Here is a 22867-nt window from a genome sequence, read left to right as displayed (position 1 = left end):
ATAAGGAGAATGAAAAGACCATTCACAGGATAGGAGATAATATCTGCTACACATTGAATGCACCAGGAACTCCTAGAAATCAACATGAAAAAGGCAGAGACACCAACAGGAATATAGCTGAACAGGGATTTCATGAAAGAAAAATCCAAATGGCACCAAAAAAGGATGCTCAAGGCCGGGCGCGCGGTGGCTCACGCCTGTAATTCCAGCACTTTGGGAGGCCGAGGCAGGCAGATCATAAGGTCAGGAGATCGAGACCATCCTGGCTAGACCATCCCGTCTCTACTGAAAACACAAAAAATTAGACGGGCGTGGTGGCGGGCGCCTGTAGTCCCAGCTACTTGGGAAGTCTGAGGCAGGAGAACAGTGTGAACCCAGGAGGTGGAGTTTGCAGTGAGCCGAGATGGCGCCACTGCACTCCAGCCTGGGCGACAGAGCGAGACTCCGTCTCAAAAAAAAAAAAAAAAAAAAGGATGCTCAACCTTGTTAGTAATCTAGGAAATGCAAATTAAAACCACATGAGATACTAAGATCCTATTACCCTTTCCCCTTTCTTTCTCCACCTCCCTGATGACAAAAATAGAAAAATATAACAATCCTAAGTGCAGCTGAGGAAGGGGAGCCACAGTGTCTTTCATGTACAGCTGGCAGGATAACTAGAAACCACTTTAGCAAATGGCTCGGTGTTATCTGATTAAGCTGAATATGAACACATCCTACAGCACAGCAATTCCCATCCTACTTTTTTATGCAAGAGAACCACCTGCACATGTTCACCAGGATACAGGTTAAAAATGTTCATAGAAAGACAAAAATAATGCTCCTGGAAGTGCATTACCATCTCAGAAACAACCCAAATGAGCCAGGCATGGTGGCTCATGCCTGTAATCCCAGCACTTTGGGAGGCCAAGGCGGGTGGATTATGAGGTCTGGAGTTTGCGGCCAGCCTGGCCAACACAGTGAAAACCCATCTCTACTAAAAACACAACAAATTAGCTGGGTGTGGTGGCAGACACCTGTAATCCCAGTTACTGAGGAGGCTGAGGCGGGAGAATCGCTTGAACCTGGGAGGCGGACGTTGCAGTGAGCCGAGATTGCGCCATTGCAACTCCAGCCAGGGCGACAGAGCAAGACTCCATCTCCAAAAAAAAAAAAAAGAAAGAAAGAAAAGAATCCAAATGTCCATCAAAAACAGAATGGATAAATGGATTGTAGTATATTACTATAACGGAATACAGAGTAATAAAAACTAAAAGAACCATAGCTACAAGTTCTTTTAGTTTTTGACATGGACAATTCCCACAAATAATGTATCAAAGGAGTAACCCACGGAGTAACACAGTATTATTCCATATATATAAAGTTCAAAACCAGGCTAAATTATAACATTCTTGATGCATGTGTAGGTAGTAAAACTGTCAAGAAAAGTAATGTAGTTATTATCATGAAACTCAGAAGGTGGTGATACAGAGGGGAGGGAAGGGGATGTGAAGAGGGAGGAGGCTGTGATCAGTAGGGAAACACGCAGGGCCTCTGGCGATGACAATATTCCATTTATTAAACTGGGTGATGGGTTGTACTGCTGTTCTTTATAATTTAATACACATTTTTAAATGTTGTTTTGTATTTATTCAGTAAGTAATAAAACTTATTAAAACCACATATCAAAAAAAGACAGATTACTCAGTAAGAAAGCTATTTCACTTAATGGTATTTGCACATCGGCTCCTTACATTTGTGAGATAAAACGCCAACGTTTCTCTTGAAACACAAACTAGGAACAGTGCATCTGGGACAGGCAAAGCTCCTGCCTCTCACAAACTGTTCTCATTCGCTCTAATACGCTTTGTTTATTTTTCGGCTTAGAAATCTCGGATGAGTTATTTTATTCAGGTTCTTAATTGAATGTCCTCAGGCCACAAGCTTAGCTGAAAAGAGAGAAAGTACTGGGCCTGGAGCTGACTATGCTCCCAAGGGCCAGACCTTTGATGTCTGGGCCAGGTAAAAACAGGATGCTGCCATCATGATACTTCAAGCCACATTCATCCAGCTTGAAGGAACAAAGTGAAGGAAAGATCAATATCTGCCTCTCCTCCTTTCCTATGAGGTTAAGACCAGGGACCCTATATCCAGACTGCCTGGTTTGCATACCAGATCCAGCCCTGTAGCCTGGAACAAGCTACTCAAATTCATTTGTTCCTCCTTTTTCTCACCTGTAAAATGGAGCTGAAGAGAATATAAACCTCATAAGCGGATTAGCTTAATACTGACAAAGCACTTGCAAAAGTGTTTGGCACAATAAGAGTACTCAGCATGGGTCAGGTGGTGATGGTTATTATTCACAAACATATCCTTTTGTCCAAATCAACCTGACATCTCCATTTGGGTCTCTAACTTTACATGTTGAAAACTAAGCTCCTATTATTCCCTCCAAACCAGCCCCGGCAGCCTTTCAGCTGCTCAGAACAAAACCATCAAGTCATCCTTGATTCTTCTCATAGTTGCTCCATCACAATTTGTTAGTCCTACCTTCAAAATACATCTGGAATCCAATCACTTCCTGCCTTCTCCAAGCTACCACCTGCTGCAAGCCACAGTCCTCTCTTGCCTAGATGGATACAGTGGCCTCCTACCCTGTCTCCTTGCCTCTACCTCTGTCCTCTCCTCCCAGTCTATTCTCAGCTACACCACTCTCAACCGCTGTACCAGAGCTGCCACACAGTTTTAACAGAATTACTGTTGAAACTCAAGTTGGATCAGGCCACACCTCTGTTCAAAACCCTCCGTTAGCTTTCCATCTCACCCATAATAAAAATCAAAGTCCTCACTATGTCTGCCAAGGACCTGTGTGTCTGAGTCTCTGTAACCTTTCCTCCTAACCTCCTTCTCTTCTCCCCACATTCACTCCACTCAGGTCACACATCAAGAACACAGCTGCCCCTCAAGGGCTATTCACTTGCTGTTCCTTCCACATGGAAGGCTCCTCCCCACTTTCTGCAAGGCTTGCTGCTGCCCCATGTCCCCCAGGTCTTCACTCACATTTACCCCTCAAACAGTCACTCCCTGGCCTCAGGGAAAATTTCACATCCTCCTCATCATAGTCCCTTCTTTTGCCTCATTTTTCTCTCCTTCCCACTTTATTACCTAACACACTTATTGTATTATTTTTATTTATTTATTTATTTGGAGACAGAGTCTCGCTCTGTTGCCTAGGCTGGAGTGTAGTGGCACAATCTCTGCTCACCGCAACCTCTGCTTCCCTGGTTCAAGCAATTCTCCTGCCCCAGCCTCTCGAGTAGCTGGGATTACAGGCGCCTGGCTAATTTTTGTATTTTTAGTAGAGGGGGGGTTTCACTATGTTGGCCAGGCTGGTCTCGAACTCCTGACCTCAAGTGATCTGTCCACCTCAGCCTCCCAAAGTGCTGAGATTACAGGCGTGAGCCATCACGCCCAGCCCCTAACACACTTACTTTATATTTACTTCTTTAGTGCGTTTCTGGTGTGAACCCCCTGTCGCCCCACAGAATGTGGGCTCCGTCGGGCAGGAGTATGTGGCTGTATCCACAGTGCTGAACATGACTTGAACGTGAGCCTAGAGTGGGAGGTCAAAATAACATGGATTATGTGAATAATAAATCTACACGTTGTTGGCTAATACAATATTTTTCTTTCTTCTTGTCCTTCGGGATCCTGGGTAGATTAAAATTTTAAATATACATATTTTGATGTCTAATCACTAGGGTTATAGGATTTTTTTGATGCTGTAAATGTGCCCATCCATGCGAAGAAAATGGATCTAACTCCATTCTTTATCTGTGGCTCCTCTGCTTTTTCGTAGTTGGCAATAAGAAGCAGCCGCTGCTCCCAGGACTAGCTCAGAGGAGCTGTTGTTCACTCCCCAAAAGTTCCATTAGTAACAGACTGCCCAACTGTTAGGCAACTTCGACGTGGGGAGAGCAGGGACTGTGTCCAGCTCTCCCATAATTGTATTTCCAGCACCTACATTTTTTTCTGCATGAATGAACTAGTTAATTGATGCATGCTTGGGTAGTTTCTTGTGTTTTGTATCCCACACCAAGGGTGAGCTAGGCCACATGGCCTCTCTGGGTAAGCCTGCACATTCTCTGGAAGAGGAGACTATTGGAGTTTTAATAAAATATTTTGTTTCCTTTTAGATACTGGAAAGGGTTATCTCTGAGAGCACTTCACCATCCTCCGTGGCATCATGACACTTTTAAATACAACAAAACTATTGCTTTTAAGTGTGCCTTTTAAAACAGCCCTCAGGAAAAAAATATAGGTGTATTTGTGTATGTATATGTCCATGGTGCGTATACACCCATGTATGCACGTATGTATGTGTGTGGAACAATGGGAAATCATAACCCAATGAAAATAGCTGAAAAGAAGGGGACAGGATGGGTAAGAGGCCAGTTTCCTTGCCTATCTTGTTTAAAAAACAACAAGCTGACTTCACCAAGGGCGCCATCCTTCAAGTTCTACCTAACAGCTCATTAGCCCCACAAATGGGAGTCGGTCACTCAGTCATTCTGAAGGAGAGTTCATATCCATCTTTTCTCTCTCCTTTCACTAGTCCAGCTAATCCTAGGTGGGCACCTACTAAGTTCCTCAAACCATATTCTGGAATAAAGAATAAATTAGATAGACAAAGTCCTTCCCTTTATGGAGAAGGGAGATAATAAATAAGTAAACTAATGCATATTTGACCCAATTGCAGAGGCAAATTGGCATGGGCTGTGAAGACATCTGAAGCAGAAAAAAGCTAGAGAGTGGAGGTGGAGGGTTCTGGCCCGCCCTGCAGAGGCGATGCTTGAGCAGAGTTTGCAGTGAAAATGTAGAGGAAAAGCTCTCAGGGCAGAGGGAACAGCCTGGACGGCAGTGAACTGGCCTGGAACGGCAAGAGAGGCAGTGCAATGACAGCAGACGGAGCCCAGGGGAGAGGATCAGAGACGGTATCAGCCCTGAGAAGGAAAGGCTCTGCTGAAATTTATTCCTGGGTACAGCATCCTCTGAGACGGACTGCACAAAGGTCATTAACTACATTTAGAAGCACAGAAGAACAACTGAAGGTATTAAAAAAAATAAAGCCTCTTCTGTTGCAGGGGGAATTACATATGCATGCAAAATGCAGTGGGCCTTGTCCACATATTCACCAAAAGGGTTGGGATATCTTATTCCACCCCCACCCTCCACTCACCACCCCCATTAGCCAGAATGAACAACATAATAGAAATTAACGGCTGGGCTAGTCTTCTTCAGGATGAAGCCTCTCAGCTGTCACCCCGCCTCCCTCTTAAATGGCTGACGTCATCTCCGATCCTCCCCCAAACAAGTGGCTCTTTCTCTGGTCCCAGATAATTAGTTTCCCCAGACACAATGGGAAGGCCTTAGCCCAAGCTTTTAGGAAAGACAGTTGAAGCATAAGGGAATACTAGTGTTTTGCTTGGGCTATGGGACAAATGTTCCGGAAATGAAAGGGTTTTTTTGTTGTTGTTTGTAATTATGCACATCCTGCAGTATCTGCATAATGGGTCCAATTCAGCCCTGGCCTTGCAGATAAATTACCATGTCCCTGGAGGAAGGTCAGCGTATGAGTGAACAGGAAGCTTCGTGCTGACAATAGTGCCTTAATTTTTTTTTTTTTTTTTTAATTTTAAGGATGAACTTTGCTCTTTTAGTCCATTTGTCTGCAGGCATTTGCAGACTTGTTCTAAACACACCCACACTTGTAAAATGCACATACTTAAAATCAGCCTTGGCTTTGAGAGAACAGTATAAAGATTTTAGATGGTAGATCAGCTGACTGCTATATTCTTCCTGGTACCTGCTGGAATTTTAAAGCCAGAGGAAGCCTTATACGTCAGTCAAACTTTTTGTAGCTAGAGAAAGTCAGGAACACTATTGGCTAAAGGACCCAACGTGAATAAGACATGAGACGGGTTTAGATTCATTTTCAAAAAAAATTTCTTTAGAGAACTATACAAAATTTAATCTTGATTTAAATACATTCACCGGAAGGTTTTGTGTGTGTGTGTGTGTGTGTGTGTTTTAACACTCTGGTTCTGCTCATGGTTTTGTAGAATATCTTATGCATCTGGTTCAGAGTTCAATAAATGAGTTTTCAGTTAAATTTCTTGACATTTTTCACCATACAACCTTAAATCATACGGCAACCTCAAACTGGAGATGTGAACAGTGTTCTTGTGGCTAATTTACATATTTGACCATAAAGATTCCAACAAAAATCTTCTAAAGAGATCATTTATCAACATGGCCCGACCCAAAGGGGTCTTATAAAGTCAAAGAGGTATGAACCCCTCATTTGGCCTCCACCAAGTTTCAAGGGTTTTAATGTTGAACACAGTTTTCATAAAAGAGTCAAAAGGAAATTATTCTATATGTTTCCTCATTCGTAGTAAACTCAGGTCCGAAGAACTGATGCTCTCTTTCCATATATATGGTTATACAAAGGATTTTGTCAGGCAGGGCGCAGTGGCTGATGCCTGTAATCCCAGCACTTTGGGAGGCTGAGGTGGGTGGATCACCCACCTGAGGTCAGGAGTTCAAGACCAGCCTGGCCAACATAGTAAAACCCCGTCTGTACTAAAAATACAAAAATTAGCCAGGCGTGGTGGCGGGTGCCTGTAGTCTCAGCAACTCGGGAGGCTGAGGCAGGAGAATCGCTTGAACCCAGAAGCGGAGGTTGCAGTGAGCCGAGATCGCACCACTGCACTCCAGCCTGGGTGACAAGAGGGAGACTCTGTCTCAAAAAAAAAAGCTTTTGTCACTATCATTTTATTTTAATCATATTTTTCTTTCTTTTTTTTTTTTTTTTTTTTTTGAGATGGAGTCTCACTCTGTCACCCAGGCTGGAGTGCAGTGGCGTGATCTCGGCTCACTGAAACCTCCGCCTCCGAGTTCAAGAGTTTCTCTTGCCTCAGCCTCCCAAGTAGCTGGGACTACAGGCACCCACCAGCAGACCCTGATAATTTTTGTATTTTTAGTAGAGACGGGGTTTCACCATGTTGGCCAGGCTGGTCTCGAACTCCTGACCTTGTAATCCGCCTGCCTCGGCCTCCCAAAGTGCTGGGATTACAGGCATGAGCCACTGCGCCTGGCCAATTTTAATCATATGTTTCTAAAAGAGACTGTATATCTCCTTTTTACTGTGGCCAACCATGATGGCACTTATTCACTTCAAATCCTGCCCTAATTAAAGTCCAAGACAAAGTGGTTGCCTTGATGATTTAAGCACTTCTGGAGTTGTTTTTCCTACCAGCTGTTGCTCCTGGTTATCCAATCAACTTTGGTATGCTTCAATGCACAATAAAGTAAGTAGCCGGGTCACTAGGGTGAGCACTAACAACTCCTTGGCTTCTCTTAAGGTTCCCAGTGCAGCTTCTAGCCATTTAAATACCATAAAAAATAAGAGATGTACCATTAGTGACAATTTCTTTGTACCTAACTCCACTATGCCTACAGCCTTGTGGCATTTTAATTAGGGAAATAGTACATTCCAATTCCAGGCGGAAGTCCAATGCTCGCTTGGCTTTATTCTTAGGTGGCACAGTTTAAAAGATGTATTCTTTTGGTTTTTACTCTTCATCTGCCAGAAAAACTTCAAAGAGTGGAAGAAAGGGAATTGGGGTACGGGAAAGGAATATCCCGAATAACCTCGCTGCTCCCTGTGTGTGTGTGTGCTATTCTCTTTCCCAACTTCTCTCTGCAAGCCAGGATGTTCAGGTACGAAACAGCTGGCTAAGGAAGGTTTCACTTTTTCTTCCAGAAATTAAAACTAGGAACAGCACTGATCAGTTCCACTTCTCCTCCTCCTTCTCCTCCCACCACCTTTTTCTCTTATGACCTTCTCACAAAACAACATCCACAGAGGGTTTGCATGAGACAGGTAGCAAGATAAACATTGTTACATCTCTCCTGACAAGAAGACACCTGATCAGAAAGTATGGACTCTTAATAGAAGTAAATGGAGTATGAAGAATAAAACGGGAAGAAACTAAACATTACAACTATATATTATATATATGAAAGAGACAGTTTGTTCCAGTGATGCTGATGTGATTGGGAAAAGGGTTAAAGCCAAAAATTAGTTTCCACTGATCCTTTTTTTTCTGGCTGAACTTTTTTTCTTGCATGCACAGAGACACACCTACATACTCCAAACTTCACCAAAAATTCCAAAGTTTTGCATTTAAATACAGCACACCAAACATCTCTCTTGCCCTAATTCCATTTCATTCTTGTGTTATCCATGCTAAAAAGAGTTTGCTCAGTCTACATGAGTGAAGCTGTAGCCCAAAATAGATCTAACATCTGACTGATGGAAATTAATAAACTAAGAAGAGCATTTTAGAGTAGATAAACGAGAAACTGATGGGCAAATCATTTCTCTGTGGTCAGATTAGACAAAAAGCACGAGACGGCCATTTTGTCTAAGTTGGTCACCTAGCTGTGGGCATAATGCGCACTACTTGGCCCACAGCGAGGTGGCCAATTTAGACAAAAGTTTATCCTAGGTCAGTAATGCCCACTTTCTCCAAGTGAGGAAAACTGGATAAAACTGAGTAAGAGCTTTGGAGAAGCCCCAGAAGTAAATGGTAACTAACAAGGGAAGTTGCTCTAAATTCTGATTTTCATCCTTCACAGGAAGAGACAATAGAGGCACCTGTCATAAAATGAACTGCTCAGGCAAGTAATTCTCCCAGCATCCACTTCTTCCTTTGCTTCCTCAGAGCCAGTTCCAAATTCTCAGCTGTATGAAATGAAAAATGTAGGCCAGGCACGGTGGCTCATGCCTGTAATCCCAGCACTTTGGGAGGCCAAGGAGGGCAAATTATTTGAGGTCAGGAGTTCGTGACCAGCCTGGCTAACACAGTGAAACCGGTCTCTACTAAAAATACAAAAATTAGCCAGATGTGGTGGCACGTGCCTGCAATCCCAGCTATTTGGGGGCTGAAGCAGGAGAATCACTTGAACCCAGGGAGGCTGCAGTGAGTCGAGATTACGCCACTGGACTCCAGCCGGAGTGACAGAGCGAGACTCCATTTCAAAAAAAAGAAAAAACTTAAAAACAAAAAGACAAGTAGTGGTTGAAAGACAACCGCAAGAGATGGTAATCACAGGAGCACAGGTTGGCTCTGGTTTCCTACTAGAGGATCCAGAAAGAAGCCCAATGGATTTCTGCTCAATTCTAAGCACTGTGCTATGTCTTTGAATATCCACACCTAGCAGAACTATACAGAGGAAGTGCTTAGTAAATATCTGGTGACTCAATGAGTAAATTATAAGGAGCTGTAAGGTTTAGGGACAAAGCACAGTGACACGCACACATCTCCTTAAAAAATACCCTGCATCATGAGCCGAGATGGCGCCACTGCACTCCAGAGCCTGGGCAACAGAGCAAGACTCCATCTCCAAAAAAAAAAAAAAAAAGCCCTCCATCACTACAGATGCTCCCCTAATTCAGACTGACTCATTCTCAGCCTTATGCAAAGGGTTCCATTTTAAGATTTTAGAGACTTAGTACATTAGTTTTCTACGGCTGCTGTAACAAATTACCACAAACTTGGTATCTTAAAACAACAGTAATTTATTCTCTCATAGTTCTGGAGGCCAGAGTCTGGGATGAGAATCACTGTGCTAAAATCAAGATGTCAGCAGAACTGCACTCCCCACAGAGGCTTTAGTGAAGCATCTGTTTCTTGTCTCTTGCAGCTTCTGGTGGCTGCCAGCATTCCTTGGCTGTGGCTTCGTCACTAACATCTTTAAGATCAGCATTTTCAAATTTCTTTCTGTTTCATCTCCACAGTGCCTTCTCTTCTGTGTAAGCAAAATTGCCCTCTGCCACTCTCAAAAGGATGCATGTGATTGCAGTTAAGGCCCACACATAATCCAGGATTACCTCCCCATCTCAAAATCCTTAATCTCATCTACAAAGACCCTTTTCCCAAACACGATCATATTTACAGGTTCCAGGGAGGACAACCTGATGTCTTTGGGAGCCATTACTCAGCTTAGTATTGCCAAAACAACAGAGCAGGCAGCAGTGATTGCAGCAAGTCTCACACGTCTCTACTTGCTGCAAACATCTGTGTTATTTCTGCCTAATGCCTGCAGTTACATAGGTGGTATTATTGCAATATATAGCACATGTACTCAAACATTTTAGATTCAAATTAAAATCTGAGCTGCACAACAGCCTCCAGAATGGAATGACTGTGTAACTTGGGGAATGTCTACATTATCCATTATGTGGGGGCAGGAGGCAGGAGCTAACGCCTAGTCTCTCCTGTATAATTGGCCTTAGCTCTGCCAATTACTCTATCCTTATTGTTAAACACAATCTATGGGAGGAAACCCAAGAGGGAATTAGCTTACGTGGGAGAGGTTACTTTGGGTAATAGGAATGTACCCTGCAGCTTTTCATTCAGTTTAGGTTCATTGATGGGTCAAGTTGGGTATTGGCAGAAAATTTGGAACTGGACCCTTGGGTTTATTACCATTTTCCTTACCACTCTAATGCTGTGCACCATCCTCTATGCTCCTTGGGTTTCTAGGTTAGAAACACTTCTTGAGGTGGGGCCGGCCCTACTCACGGTTTATTTCTGCTTCTTGCCTACAGACTGGGCATCAAGTCTGCTGGGAACCCATCCTACAGGACCCTCCTAAGGTAGAGAACTCCATCTCCACAGGGTTGAGTTAAATTTTCACACATATGAACAGATGGAATTAGTTATACTTGAGCAGTTTTCAAAATTATGCTTTCATGCATTTGAACACTGTCATTTCTTGATTTATTCTCTGGCAATATTAATAAATCTTAAATTCTTAGGACAATGCAGGGCTGAGATTGGATCAAGGCAAGTGACACACTTGCCTCGGATGTAAAATTTAAGGAGGTGCCAAAAAACTCAGTAATGAAAACAACATTTTAACACAGTATATTAAAAATATCAAATCAAAATCAAAGCAGCAAACCATGGCTCACAGGTTGACTATTTCTGTAAATGAAATTTTATTAGAACCAGTGAGACAGCCAGCAGGGAGGAGGTCCCCGGAAAAACTCCAACTGGCCTGTGCACTGGGGTGGAGCCGCAGAGGTTTGTGCCACTTGCAGCAGGGAAGAGCCTGGCCCCTCCTCTTCCTGTGTGGAACCTGGGATTTGAGCTGTGGGCTGGAGGCACTCTAGATGAATTCTGGCCTTGCTCAGAGCCCCTGTTTCCCCTCTTTTTTCCTTTTCACCCAATAAAGCCCTGCCTTACTTACCCCTCAAACCATCTGCGAGCTTGAATTTTCATGGCCGTGGGATGGACAAGGACCCCATCTTTAACTGAACTTTAGGAAAATTCCTGCAACACCAGGTCCAGGATAAGGGTGGGCCAAGTGTGGCATAGTCATGCAAGTGTTAGTTGGATCTTGTCTGTAAAATACTGATATTTTGTTCATTAAGAAATTTTTGCATTATGTGATTTTAATAATTTTAAAATAACTTTAATTTTTAAACTGAATTCTTAAAAATTAAAAAAATACTTTTTTTCAAGACAATTATTATGATTTGATATGGAGCAAAAGTGTTTCACGTATTTTTTCCCAATCTGTCACAGAGAATGTTAAAAAGACATACTCAAGAATCACAATTTTAAGAAATTCATAATTTTTACTGCCTCATCAAGGATATTGTTGGGTGAAATGGACATTTTGCTTTACTGTGAGTAGACAATGGCCAACAGTTTTATCTGCTGTTATTTTTTTACCATCAATGCAAATGTCAAAGCAGTGAAAAGGCAAATAACATCTTAGAATTAGAATGAAAATGATTTTAACCCAAAAGACCCTTTGAAAGGGTCTTAGGAGACCCCAAGGACTATGGGCCAGATTGTGAACTGCTGCCTTAAAGGGTAAAGCTTTCACAATATATCAAAAGCATTGTCAGTCACAAGATAAGATCCTCAGTCAGATGGGGGCAACATAATTATAACTAATCTCAAAATGAATTTTGGAAAAATCAGTGAAGAGTTGAGCAAATTGACTATCATATAAATAGTTTTGAGCAATCAGGAAATCTTTGAGGCTAAAGATAAGATGTGAAAGAATCTCAATGCCATGAATATAATCCATGACCTGAAGGCATGGCCATTTTAGGGCAGCAAAGTGGAGAAAGAGCACCCCATCCATCACTTACCTTCCATTCCTTGCCCCCACTGCCTCCTGGGTAATGAGGGGGCAGAGAGTACTAGAGCAGCAGCAGCAGCAGGAAGAGTGAGGCAAACGAAAGGAGAGCACAGGGCATCCGAAGGCTGCTCCAAGACCTTGGGGCCGGATGGGTTGGTGCGGAAGCTCTCCTGCCATTTCCTAGCACACAACCTTGCTTGAATTCCCAAAGCACTGTCTGGCTGAGTCTCCTCCACCATATGTAACATGGATTAATATAAATACCTTCCTCATACAATTGTTGTAAGGAGTACATGAGATGATGTAGTTAAGGCACTGAGCACAGAAACTGAGACAATAAGTATGCAGTAAACATATCATATTAAGCAGAAGGAACACACTTCTGTGCTCATTCACTGCCCAGTGTTCGGTAACTTTTCCCTACATGCCTTCTCAGAGTTAGGTGTTCAGTAAGGGAAACCTGTCTGGGCCTGTCACTTCTTCTATGCTGCACTGAGAGTCATGACTCAGCGACAATTCATGCAGAAATCTGATGTTTAGGCTGGGCACACTGGCTCACACCTGTAATCCCAGCACTTTGGGCAGCCGAGGCAGGCGGATCACCTGAGGTCAAGGAGTTTGAAACCAGCCTGGCCAACATGGTGAAACCCTGTCTCTACTAAAAATACAAAAATCAGCCGGGCGTGGTGGTAGGTGCTTGTAATCCCAACTACTCGGGAGGCTGAGACATGAGAATCACTTGAACCCCAGGAGCAGAGGTTGCAGTGAGCTGAGATTGTGCCACTGCACTCCAGCCTGGGCAACAGAGCAAGGCTCCCTCTCAAAAAAAAAAAAAAAAAAAAAAAAGGAAATCTGATGTTTAAATATGAAAATAGACATAAATGTGCAAATTATTACATAAAAATATAAATGTAACAGAATTGTTTTATATTTTCTTAAAATCATTTTTATTGGTATTGAAAACACACTGAAAAACAAAGGAATCAGCCTTAAAAGTGACACTAGGAAAACATTTAACGCACCAACAGAAAAATATACCAACCCTGCTTTTTGCTGGTAGGTCTCTGTGGTAGACAGAATAATGCCTCCCATTCCACCCCAAGATGTCCACATCTTGATTTCCAGAACCTGTGAATGTATTACTTTATATGGCAAAAGAACTTTACTGATGTGATTATGTTAAGGACCTTGAGATGGGGACATTATCCTGATGAGTTCAGTGTAACCACAGAGGTCCTTAATGCCTGGTGAGCCCAATGTAACCACAGAGGTCCTGAATGGAAGATAGAGGCAGATGTCAGGGAAAGATGTGACTTCAGAAGAAAGGCACAGAGAGATGCCACATTCCTGGCTTTAGGGACAGAGGAAGGGGCCATATGCCAAGGAATGTTGACAGACTCTGAAAGCTGGAAAGGGCCAGGAAACAGACTCTCCCCTAGAGCCTCCAGAAAGGAACGCAGCCCTGCCAACACCTTGATTTTGGCCCAGTGACACCCATGATGGACTTCTGAAATACAGAATAATAAGATGATAAACTCATGTTGTTTAAGCCACTACACTTGTGGTGACTTGTTACAGCAGCAAACAGAAAACTAATACAGTCCCAAAGCTTATCCAAATCACCTGTGGCATACTTCGGTGCACGACAAAGAAGTAGCCAGGTCACCAGGGTGGGGACTAACAACTCCTACAGCTTTACTAAGCTCCCCAGTGCAGCTTCTGGCCATTGAAATGCCACAAAATAAGATATTTCTCATGTACAACCACCCCTACCCATGAGGATTCGGATTCAAGAGTTCTGAAGTGTGAGAATATCCACATTTAACAAATCCTGTTGGTGACATGCTTAGACATGGTCAGTGGTCCACACGTTCACACACATTCATTTATCTTTTTTTATTTTTTGGAGACAGAGTCTCGCTCTGTCACTCAGGCTGGAGTGCAGTGGTGCGATCTCAGCTCACTGCAACCTCTGCTCCCAGGTTCAGTAATTCTCATGCTTCAGCCCCCTGAGTAGCTGGGATTATAGAAGTGCGTGACCATGCCCAGCTAATTTTTGTATTTTTAGTAGAGACGGGGTTTCTCCATGTTAGTTAGGTGGGTCTTAAACTCCTGACCTCCAGTAAGCCATCCATCTCAGCCTTTCAAAGTGATGAAATTACAGGCGTGAGCCGCCACACCCAGCAGAAACATTCATTTCTATATGTGAGGTGCTTACGATTCAGGGGCTGAGTAAATATAATTCCAATCCCTAATAGAAAAATATATATGCATTATTTTAAAGACAAGTCAACAGCCAGGGACAAGAGTAAAGGACTAGAAATGTCCTAGAACACATAAATTCTTTTGTATGCTTATGTCAACAAAAACAAGATACAGAATGAAACCAGATGAGAACTCCGTCTGCTCTCCCCTGTGTGACTGGTGCTTCAGGGGCAGGCGGCAGGTGAAATGGAATCCTGGCAGCCCTACAGACTTCTCACTGAAAAGCATCCCTGCTGAGCGCATAACCAAGCCAGGCCCTTCCTACCCCCTCACCTGTCTCAGCTGTTTCATGATGAGGTGGAGATGTGCTGGCCCAGGGCGTGTCGTCTTCAAACTGAACCCAGCTGCTGATGGCCGAGGCCAGGTCAGGTGGGGGCTGCTCAGGGCTCCCAGGTGGGGAAGCTGCTTCAGAGATGAGGCCCATCTTTTCAGAGGAGTCATCCTGCTCCGAGTGGGAATGGTCTTGAGAGCCTCCATCCACCACATGGTTCTCGCCAGAGGAGCTCTCGGACTGGTCTGGGGAAGATGACAGTCCTGGGAGGTGCTCTTCCGTGCCCCCTGAAACAGATACCAGACGCCACCATGATGTGAGGAAGGCTGCTCTTCAGAGCCATCTCATGGAGGCAAAAACTAAGGATGGCCATGGGGTGCCAGCACAACTCGCCACTGCAGTGAGTGGGGAGAAGAAAGAGCCACACCCATCTGACTCCATGTGAAATGACTGTTTCCCCAATCTTGTGTAAATGCTGTAAGCTCAGCATGTCTCCAGTCAGTACCCTGGCAGGCAGAGACTAGGAGCCTTCTTCACTATTCTTCTCCCAGCATGTACTCCAGTGCTTGGGGGTCACAAAGGAAAGTGCTTACAGAGGTCAAGTAAGAAATATACCTGCGTCAAGTAGGACAAGTGAAAGGCAAAAGGGACTGGTGGAGACTGTGGCTAAACAGGAGCACTTTTGTCAGAAGACATTCAAATTCAAATTTCAAACTCTTTGCAGTCTACGCTATATACACCCACAGGACACCAGGTACAAACCCGTGTGCACTAATGACCAGCTGAATGTAACCTAGAGGCTATTCCTGTAGCCCTGTATCACTTGATTGGCCCTAGAAAATTTAACAGACTTCAAATTTTTTTTTTTGAAAATTAAAAAAACTGGCCAGCCGTGGTGGCTCAAACCTGTAATCCCAACACTTTGGGAGGCCGAAGTGAGTGGATCACCTGAGGTCAGCGGTTCGAGACCAGCCTGACCAACATGGCAAAACCCCGTCTCTACTAAAAATACAAAATTAGCTGGGCGTGGTGGCACATGCCTGTAAATTCCAGCTACTTGGAAAGTTGAGGCAGGAGAGTCACTTGAACCCGGGAGGCAGAGGTTGCAGTGAGCTGAGATTGCGCCACTGGACTCCAGCGTGGGCAACAAGAGCGAAACTCTGTCTCAAAACAACAACAAAAAAAAACTATATCCTGATTATGGTGGTAGATATACAAACCTATACATGTGCTGAAATTCATCAGCTGTACAACAAAAGAAGTCAATTTTTCTTTAGAAATTTTTTAATCAAATAATTAATATAAAAATCTTTTCTTCCATCACTAGCCACCTGGTCCATCTGCAAGTACTCAAAGTCTCTATAGCTCTGTCAAACAGAAATAAAATGTGAGCTATATATGTAATTTTAAATGTTCTAGTAGCCACATGAAAAAAAATAACCATAACAGGAGAAAGTATTTTAATAACATACCTTTCAACCCAATATGTTGAAAATTTGTAATTTCAACATGTAATAAACATAAAATTAATTAGCTATTTAATTTTTTTTCTTAAACTAGGTCTTTGAAATGTAGTGTAGGTATTTGATGCTTACAGCACATCCCAATTCAGACTTGTCACATTTCAGGGGCTTGATAATCACATGGCCACCATAGCAGAGAGCATACCTGTTGACTCACACTTCCTAGGTGTTACAAATGAAGGTGGGATGACTTCAGTAGGCACTGGTAGCTGCAGTAGAACAGAATCAACTGACATGTCTCTGCAAATATCTCCTGGATCCTACCTTGACCTTCATCCCTGAGCACAAGTTCTCTAAAGTCAATACAGTCATCCTCCTTATGATCAACTATGACTGTACTGAGCTCTTTCCACATGCCAGGCACTGCTCTAAGCACTTTTATGTATGAATTCACTTAAGCCTCACAACAACCTGTGAGATAGGTACTGATTACCCCTACTGTACAGATAATGAAACTACGCTTGGAGAGGTTAAATAAATAATCTACCCAAAAGCATATCATTCATTCCTGGTGCAACAGGGCTTTGAACCCAAGCACTCTGGTTCCAGAGCTGTCATTTTTAACGACTACGTTTAACAACTACATTTTAAAAAGGCTGAAAGTAAAGCACTTGGTAAATATTAGGTTTTTGTTTCTTGGGAGAAAAGAGCTAATACTTTTGGTGTTTCCAAGCTTCTTTTTAGGGCCCTAAGGTTCCAAGATGCTTCTTCAGTGTGTAAATTCTTCCACTTAGGATTCTAAGATCTCAAGAAAGAAAGAAACTGACTCTTTTTTTCTATATTAAGATCCCACCCAAAGAATAATCAAGTAGAAGCCATAACAAATAGACATGGTTGTTTGGCAATCTCTTTGCTTTAGGAAATGAAGGCACTCCTTACCCTGCGAGTGGGCAGGAAAGCGTGGCTCTTCATTGAAGGAGACCCATTCTGACTGGTGGGTGGCAATCACATGGTCCAAAGTCGTCATGCTAAAAAGGCTCTGGTCATCTTCACACTGCTGAGCTCGGGTGAACCCCAGAATACTGTCTGGGGTAGGCTGGGGTAGGGGTATGGTAGGACGGTGGACTTGGGTCCGGGGTCTGTCCTAGGTGTCTTGCCAAGGGCAGTACTCAGAATGTAGACAGATCAGCCCCTCTTGCTGTTGGTCAATCTGCCAGGCAGAAATCTGTTTAACAAACAAACAAACAAAAAAATGTACAAGGATAACCATGACATTATACTGAATCCACAAAGGTCTAGGGCTTTTAGTGCTGCCCACAAGAAGGCCTGGGGTGGCTTCCAACTTGCCTTACTTCACTCTGTTCCTGTCATGCCCTCACCTTTTATACTGAAATGTCTGTCTTTAGCATCAAGGTTTCTAGATAAGTCTTCATGTCACACTTGTAAATAATTACACAAATTTCAGCAATTAGATTCTCTAATTTCCCTAATTATTGTATTTTAGAAATATTGTCATCTATAATACTATCATTGCAAAACAAATATTAAAACTTTTCAAAACGCTTTCACTTTCTTTTACCAGCTGGCAAAATAAAAGCATGTTCTTTTTCTATTAAATTAGTCCAGTTTCTTGCCTTAGGCAGGTAACTCTTTGAGGGTCTGATTCAAATCTCTGGCAGAAACCCAACAATCTCCAGATGGTATCTCCAAGCATCGTTTATCAATCAAGAAAAACAGAAATGAAGTGATCTTATTCATTTGTAGTGAGAGAATAGGGAATATCTGTGCTAGTGAAAAATGTGAGTTAGAGAAACATTTTCCATCTAGGTCTATTTAAATTAGTTGCAACGGTCTAGCCTTTGCTCACACCGCAATTATGTTCTAGGAATACAGAAAGATTCTTAATTGACGTAATTTTGTTTATGGTAATAATATCTTTTTACAACCTGAAGCTAGCTCTTGATCTAATAATGAATTAATAAAATCTGAATTTATCCAAAACTAATGTGCTTCCACAAAAGAGCTACTATATACCTTGAATATCAGTTCTTATTAACTGAATATACACAATATTCAGATAGTTTCTAGAACAACTTAACTCACAGCCTTCCAACTGGTACACAATGAAGACTTTAGGAAATTTTACTATAGGTTATCGTCTGCAGTAAATAATCTCTACGTGGGAAAATCAGTAGAAACATTAACAGCTTTTGCTTTTTTTGTTATTTAAAACAATTAGTTTTGGCACACGATGCTTTCTAAAAACCACTAATGTTTATACAGAATTTATAATTTTCAGAAACACATTTTCATACCATACTTCACTTGATTCAACAACCATTTTGTTAAGTAGGATACGTAGTACTCTAATTCTTCTATGGATAAAGAAATTTGGGCTGAGAAAAATTAAGTGACTTACCTAACACTTTTAGTGTTTCCAGGCCCTTTTGGTACTCTAAGGTTCTTAAAATGCTTCCTCTAGGCTCCTAAGTGGAAGAGCTTACAAATCTCAGCACAGTGGCTAACTGACTTTTTTTCATAATAAGGTCTTACCCAAAGAATAATCAAGTCGAAGCCATAACAAGCACGTGTGTTCTATGTTCCATGTGTAAGGTCACTCCTATCACTCCAAGAAGTGATAGACCAACCCTTGAGTCCAGGTCTTCTGCAGCCAAAACACTCTAACCCTGGGGTCACAGTCACAAAAAGGTACAACAGAATACAGTATACATAGACTATCACCCAACTTAAGTACTTTACAAATATCAATTACAATGGAACTGTAATGAAATGTCCGGGAAACTCCCCACGTGAAAGTTTGCCAGCACACCCCAAGCTATATACAGGATGGAAAGCCCAGAAGCCTCTTCTCCAAGTCCCTCACCTAAGATCCTTGCCAACCACAAGGCCAGATATATGCAGACAGCCTGGAGAGAGCAGGTCTCCCAAACCAGATCTTACCAGACAGCAGCGCAGGGTCCACAAGCACAAAGAGCTGATTCCCACTGGCTTCTGCCTATGATGCCTTTCTCAAGCCCTGTCAAATGTGTGTCACTCAATATGGTAATGGCTGCGGGCCAAGATAAGACAGTAAAATTGAAGAGTCAGATTCCTCCTCTCTCAACGACAGCAGCATGTAAACCAGCCCCACTGCAGCCACAAAAACAAACAAACACACACACACACACAAAACAAGTCCCTATGCTGACACATGCAGTGTCATCACTCAACAGGGAAAACATCCTGCCGATCCTGTGATGACGAACCCAGCAAACGTCATGGATAAGTGGGGTAGGGAAGAGAACAGGGGAGGAAGGTGAAGGTAAGGGGAAAACATTTAAAAATTTTAAACTGGAAGGTTTTAAAGATCAACAATTTCAGGTGTTATGAGAAAATTGGGGCCCAAGGAAATCAGGTGCACCAATAGATTGTGATCATGGGCCCAGGAGTTAGGTTGTTTGGATTTGAGTCCTATACAGTCTTGGAGTCCTTTACAGTCTTGCACTCATAACTCAACCTCTTTAAGCTTCAGTTTACCCTTGTACAGCAAGAATTAAAAAAATTCAATCCATAATTCTGAGGATTAAATGAGATAATGTACGCCAAGTACTCAGGACTGGATGTAATAAACCCTCTGTAACAATGACAATGAAAACAGTAGGTGACCTTACAGAGGGCTTACTTTGCCCCAGGCTCCATTCCAAACCCTTTATGAATGTTAGCTACCGCCAGCACTGCTGCTGTTGTTAAATGACTCGCCCAAGGTTGCATAACTTGTTCGTAGAAGTCCTGGGACTAGAATGCAGATTTCATGAAACCACTCCATTTCTGTCATGTGCAGATTCTGGTTTCAGTCATTGTTCAAGACGTTCTAGATGCTAAGTAAAGTCACGTGCTCAGCTACAGTGCCCAGAAGGCAGATTCTAAATCCTCTTCATTATAGATATAGGTGCATTCTGGCCAAGGAACCGAGACCATTCCTCAGAATGTATGAACGAAAAAAGAGCCCCAAAACTTTATCTATCTTTCCTTCACATGTCCCAGACTAGACATGGGCTGGTGACAGACAATGACTGGTCCCAATGAGGACTGGTGGAACAAATTGATCACATGGAACCCCCTATCATATTCTATACTATAAATCCATAAAATGGATTTTAGGTATTTGCCATAGAAGAGCCACACCAATAAGCCATAAGAAATTAGACCTTGAAAAGTGCTGTGCTAGCAGCTGGAAACCCACAGAAGAACCCAATAATTGTGAGGTTAAGTTCATACTGGAATTAGTTTCTTGGTAAAAACCTCACCCCATTTTTAGAATGTGAATCATAAAATGAGGTTTAGAATCACCACAAATGAGTGGTGACTCAGTATCAGCAGGAGGATTGACCAACAGATGCTAAAAGTTTCAATGAAGTTTTGGAGTTGCCATTTCAGAGAGCTACTTCTTTCTCAGCATTGCTTATAAACAAAAATTTGTAGAAGGGAGAATGCAATTGTCTGATAAGATGGGGGTCACAGAAGTAGTGTTGTCTTATGACAGTCCTCTAATTGCCTTTGTGAGACATACATTTCTGGAAATGTACCAGTTACCCTTGAGACAGCAACCCTCAAGCAGCTCCCAACACAGCTGAGGAGAAAAGGATCCAGAGAACAGAAAATACAAGTCCAGAATAACTGCCCCAGCTAAAGGACATGCTGGGAGTGCCACAATTTAGCTGTAGGGATATCTCTGAGAGCTGGAACCATATGGGACTGGGTGGGTTTCTGAGATCTGAAGGATGTCCTTGATTCTGGACCAACAGAGGGATCAGCGAGGGAAGCCTCTGGACAGGGGATCACCGTAAGTGACAGTAAAGAATCAGAAGCAGACCTTAACGAGGTGTGTTTCTGTCTGAATAAGCCTCTGTCTGATGACAGCAGAGGTATCCACTGGGGGAATATGGAGTGAAAGGATTGATTGACCATAGAAGCTAAGAAGAGTTCAAGGGGAAATGAGAAGCTGTGGGAGGTTTAAAAGCAGAGAGTGACTCAAGAAGTGTGCTTAAGGGAGATTAGCCTTCCTCAGACAGTGCTGGACAGGAGCGTGGTGATGGAATTTTTCAGCCATCAGTACCTCTGGTGTGTTTCACAAAGCTGGGGGCGAGAGTCTTCAGGAACATGTACTGTTTCTGCCCATTCTAGGGCCTGAGGGTGCAAGCAAGGACAAAACAGCATCTCTGCCCTGAAGCAGCTGTCAACTGCAGGGAGATACACAGCAACCTAAAACAATAACCTCTGCTCTCTAACCTATTCTGGCAGTTAGTCACCAAAAGTAGGACAGCAGCAAGTAAGACTGTTAAGAGACTTCTGAGAGCTTGGGCTATAGGTGGTCTTGAACTGTACCCTAAGCTGGAAGGGAGGGATCTGAGCAAAAGAGCTGCTGGGCACAGGCACTTAGGAAGGGGGAGCAGGAATGGCACGTCTAGCCCACAGTGAGTTACACTCTGCTCATCTGAAGAGGGTGTCAAGTGCCCTGGAAAAGGAGCTCTAAGTTTCAGAATGAGTTTGAGCTCTGGAGCCTACCCTCTCCACTCCCGCTGCCAATGCCTTAGCTCAGCCCCTCATCATCTCTCACGCAGACAGTTACAAGTCTCCTACCTGTCTCCCTGCCTTCAGTATCACCTGCTCCAACCTACTATCCAACCTATCATGCTGGAGTGATCTTCCTAAAACCTGAAAATAGCTATGCCACAGCTCTGCTTCCAGTTCCTCAAAGGCTCCTCACAGGATAAAGTGAGGTATGAGAAATGAACAAAGGATTCCTGAGAGCAGGGGTTGCATGCTATACCCTCAGCATTGAGCACAGTGCCTGGCACATGTTAGAAGCTCAATAAAAATTGTTGTATAAATGCAGGCACTTTGTGAATCCGGCCCTGATCCACCTCTCTAATCTCATGTGTCATTCTCTCCCCTTGTGAACCCTATATTCCTGATGAACTGAGTTATTTGAAAGACTGTGTTTTTGAATATACTTTGTCCTATTTGATCACTTGTTCATATATTAATTTAATACATTATTAAATATTATCTTTAGGATACATTTTCCCAACATTTTTATTTCATGAGTTCCTGCTCACCTTCAAGTCTTAGCTCAATCATTATCTCAGGCTTGGTTCAACAAGCATTTATGCCAAGTGGCAATCACTGAATGCAAAGATAAAGAACACAAATTATTTTGCTATAAAACCTTTATAATGTGTATGCTCATTGTTTTTTGTCTGCTCAATACCCAAAATCCTTTCTTTTTTGAGAAAAAAAATATTATCGTTCCATCCCTCCTGGTAATTAATCCAGGTTTTGTCAACGGCTGCTAGAATATTGAGGGAATGCTAAAAGGTACAAGGGCCTTGAACACATGCAAGAGTGGCATGGCATGTGAACAATGGAAACTTGACGCAAGCCCAGAAGCAGGCACAACCTAATTCTGTGAAAATGATGACAAGTACGGCATCCTAATCAGACCCATGGTGTGACTCTGGCTCTGTTCACTGCTGGCTAGGTCCTGTGGCTCCTACCTATTTTCCAAGCCACGTTTGACAGTCATCTGGCAATCCAATGAGCTCTTTCATACCTTTCAATAGACTTCTTTCCTGCTTATATTAGCCAAAATTAATTT

The 22867-nt window shown here is 42.8% G+C and overlaps 1 protein-coding gene across 13 annotated transcripts in view; it reads right to left on the bottom strand.

Annotated features, from left to right (window-relative positions):
- Positions 1 to 22867, bottom strand: part of STON2 (stonin 2) — a 187816-nt gene that overhangs the window by 131446 nt on the left and 33503 nt on the right. For 7 of the 13 annotated variants that reach the window (XM_033187226.1, XM_033187234.1, XM_033187225.1 and 4 more), the window contains 4 exons: positions 19171 to 19279; positions 18763 to 18896; positions 17149 to 17434; positions 14749 to 15033 (listed from right to left, as the gene is read on the bottom strand). In XM_033187226.1, coding sequence (XP_033043117.1) covers positions 14749 to 15033; positions 17149 to 17236 — 373 coding nt within the window. In that variant the 5' untranslated portion in view covers positions 17237 to 17434; positions 18763 to 18896; positions 19171 to 19279. The other 6 variants (XM_033187237.1, XM_033187232.1, XM_033187236.1 and 3 more) reach the window with 4 other exon arrangements.

This window comes from Trachypithecus francoisi, unplaced genomic scaffold (genome assembly GCF_009764315.1).
Source record: "Trachypithecus francoisi isolate TF-2019V2 unplaced genomic scaffold, Tfra_2.0 Lachesis_group3, whole genome shotgun sequence".
NCBI classification, from domain to species: domain Eukaryota; kingdom Metazoa; phylum Chordata; class Mammalia; order Primates; family Cercopithecidae; genus Trachypithecus; species Trachypithecus francoisi.
Note: the sequence above shows the minus strand (reverse complement) of the source record. Positions and strands in the feature narration are given on the sequence as shown.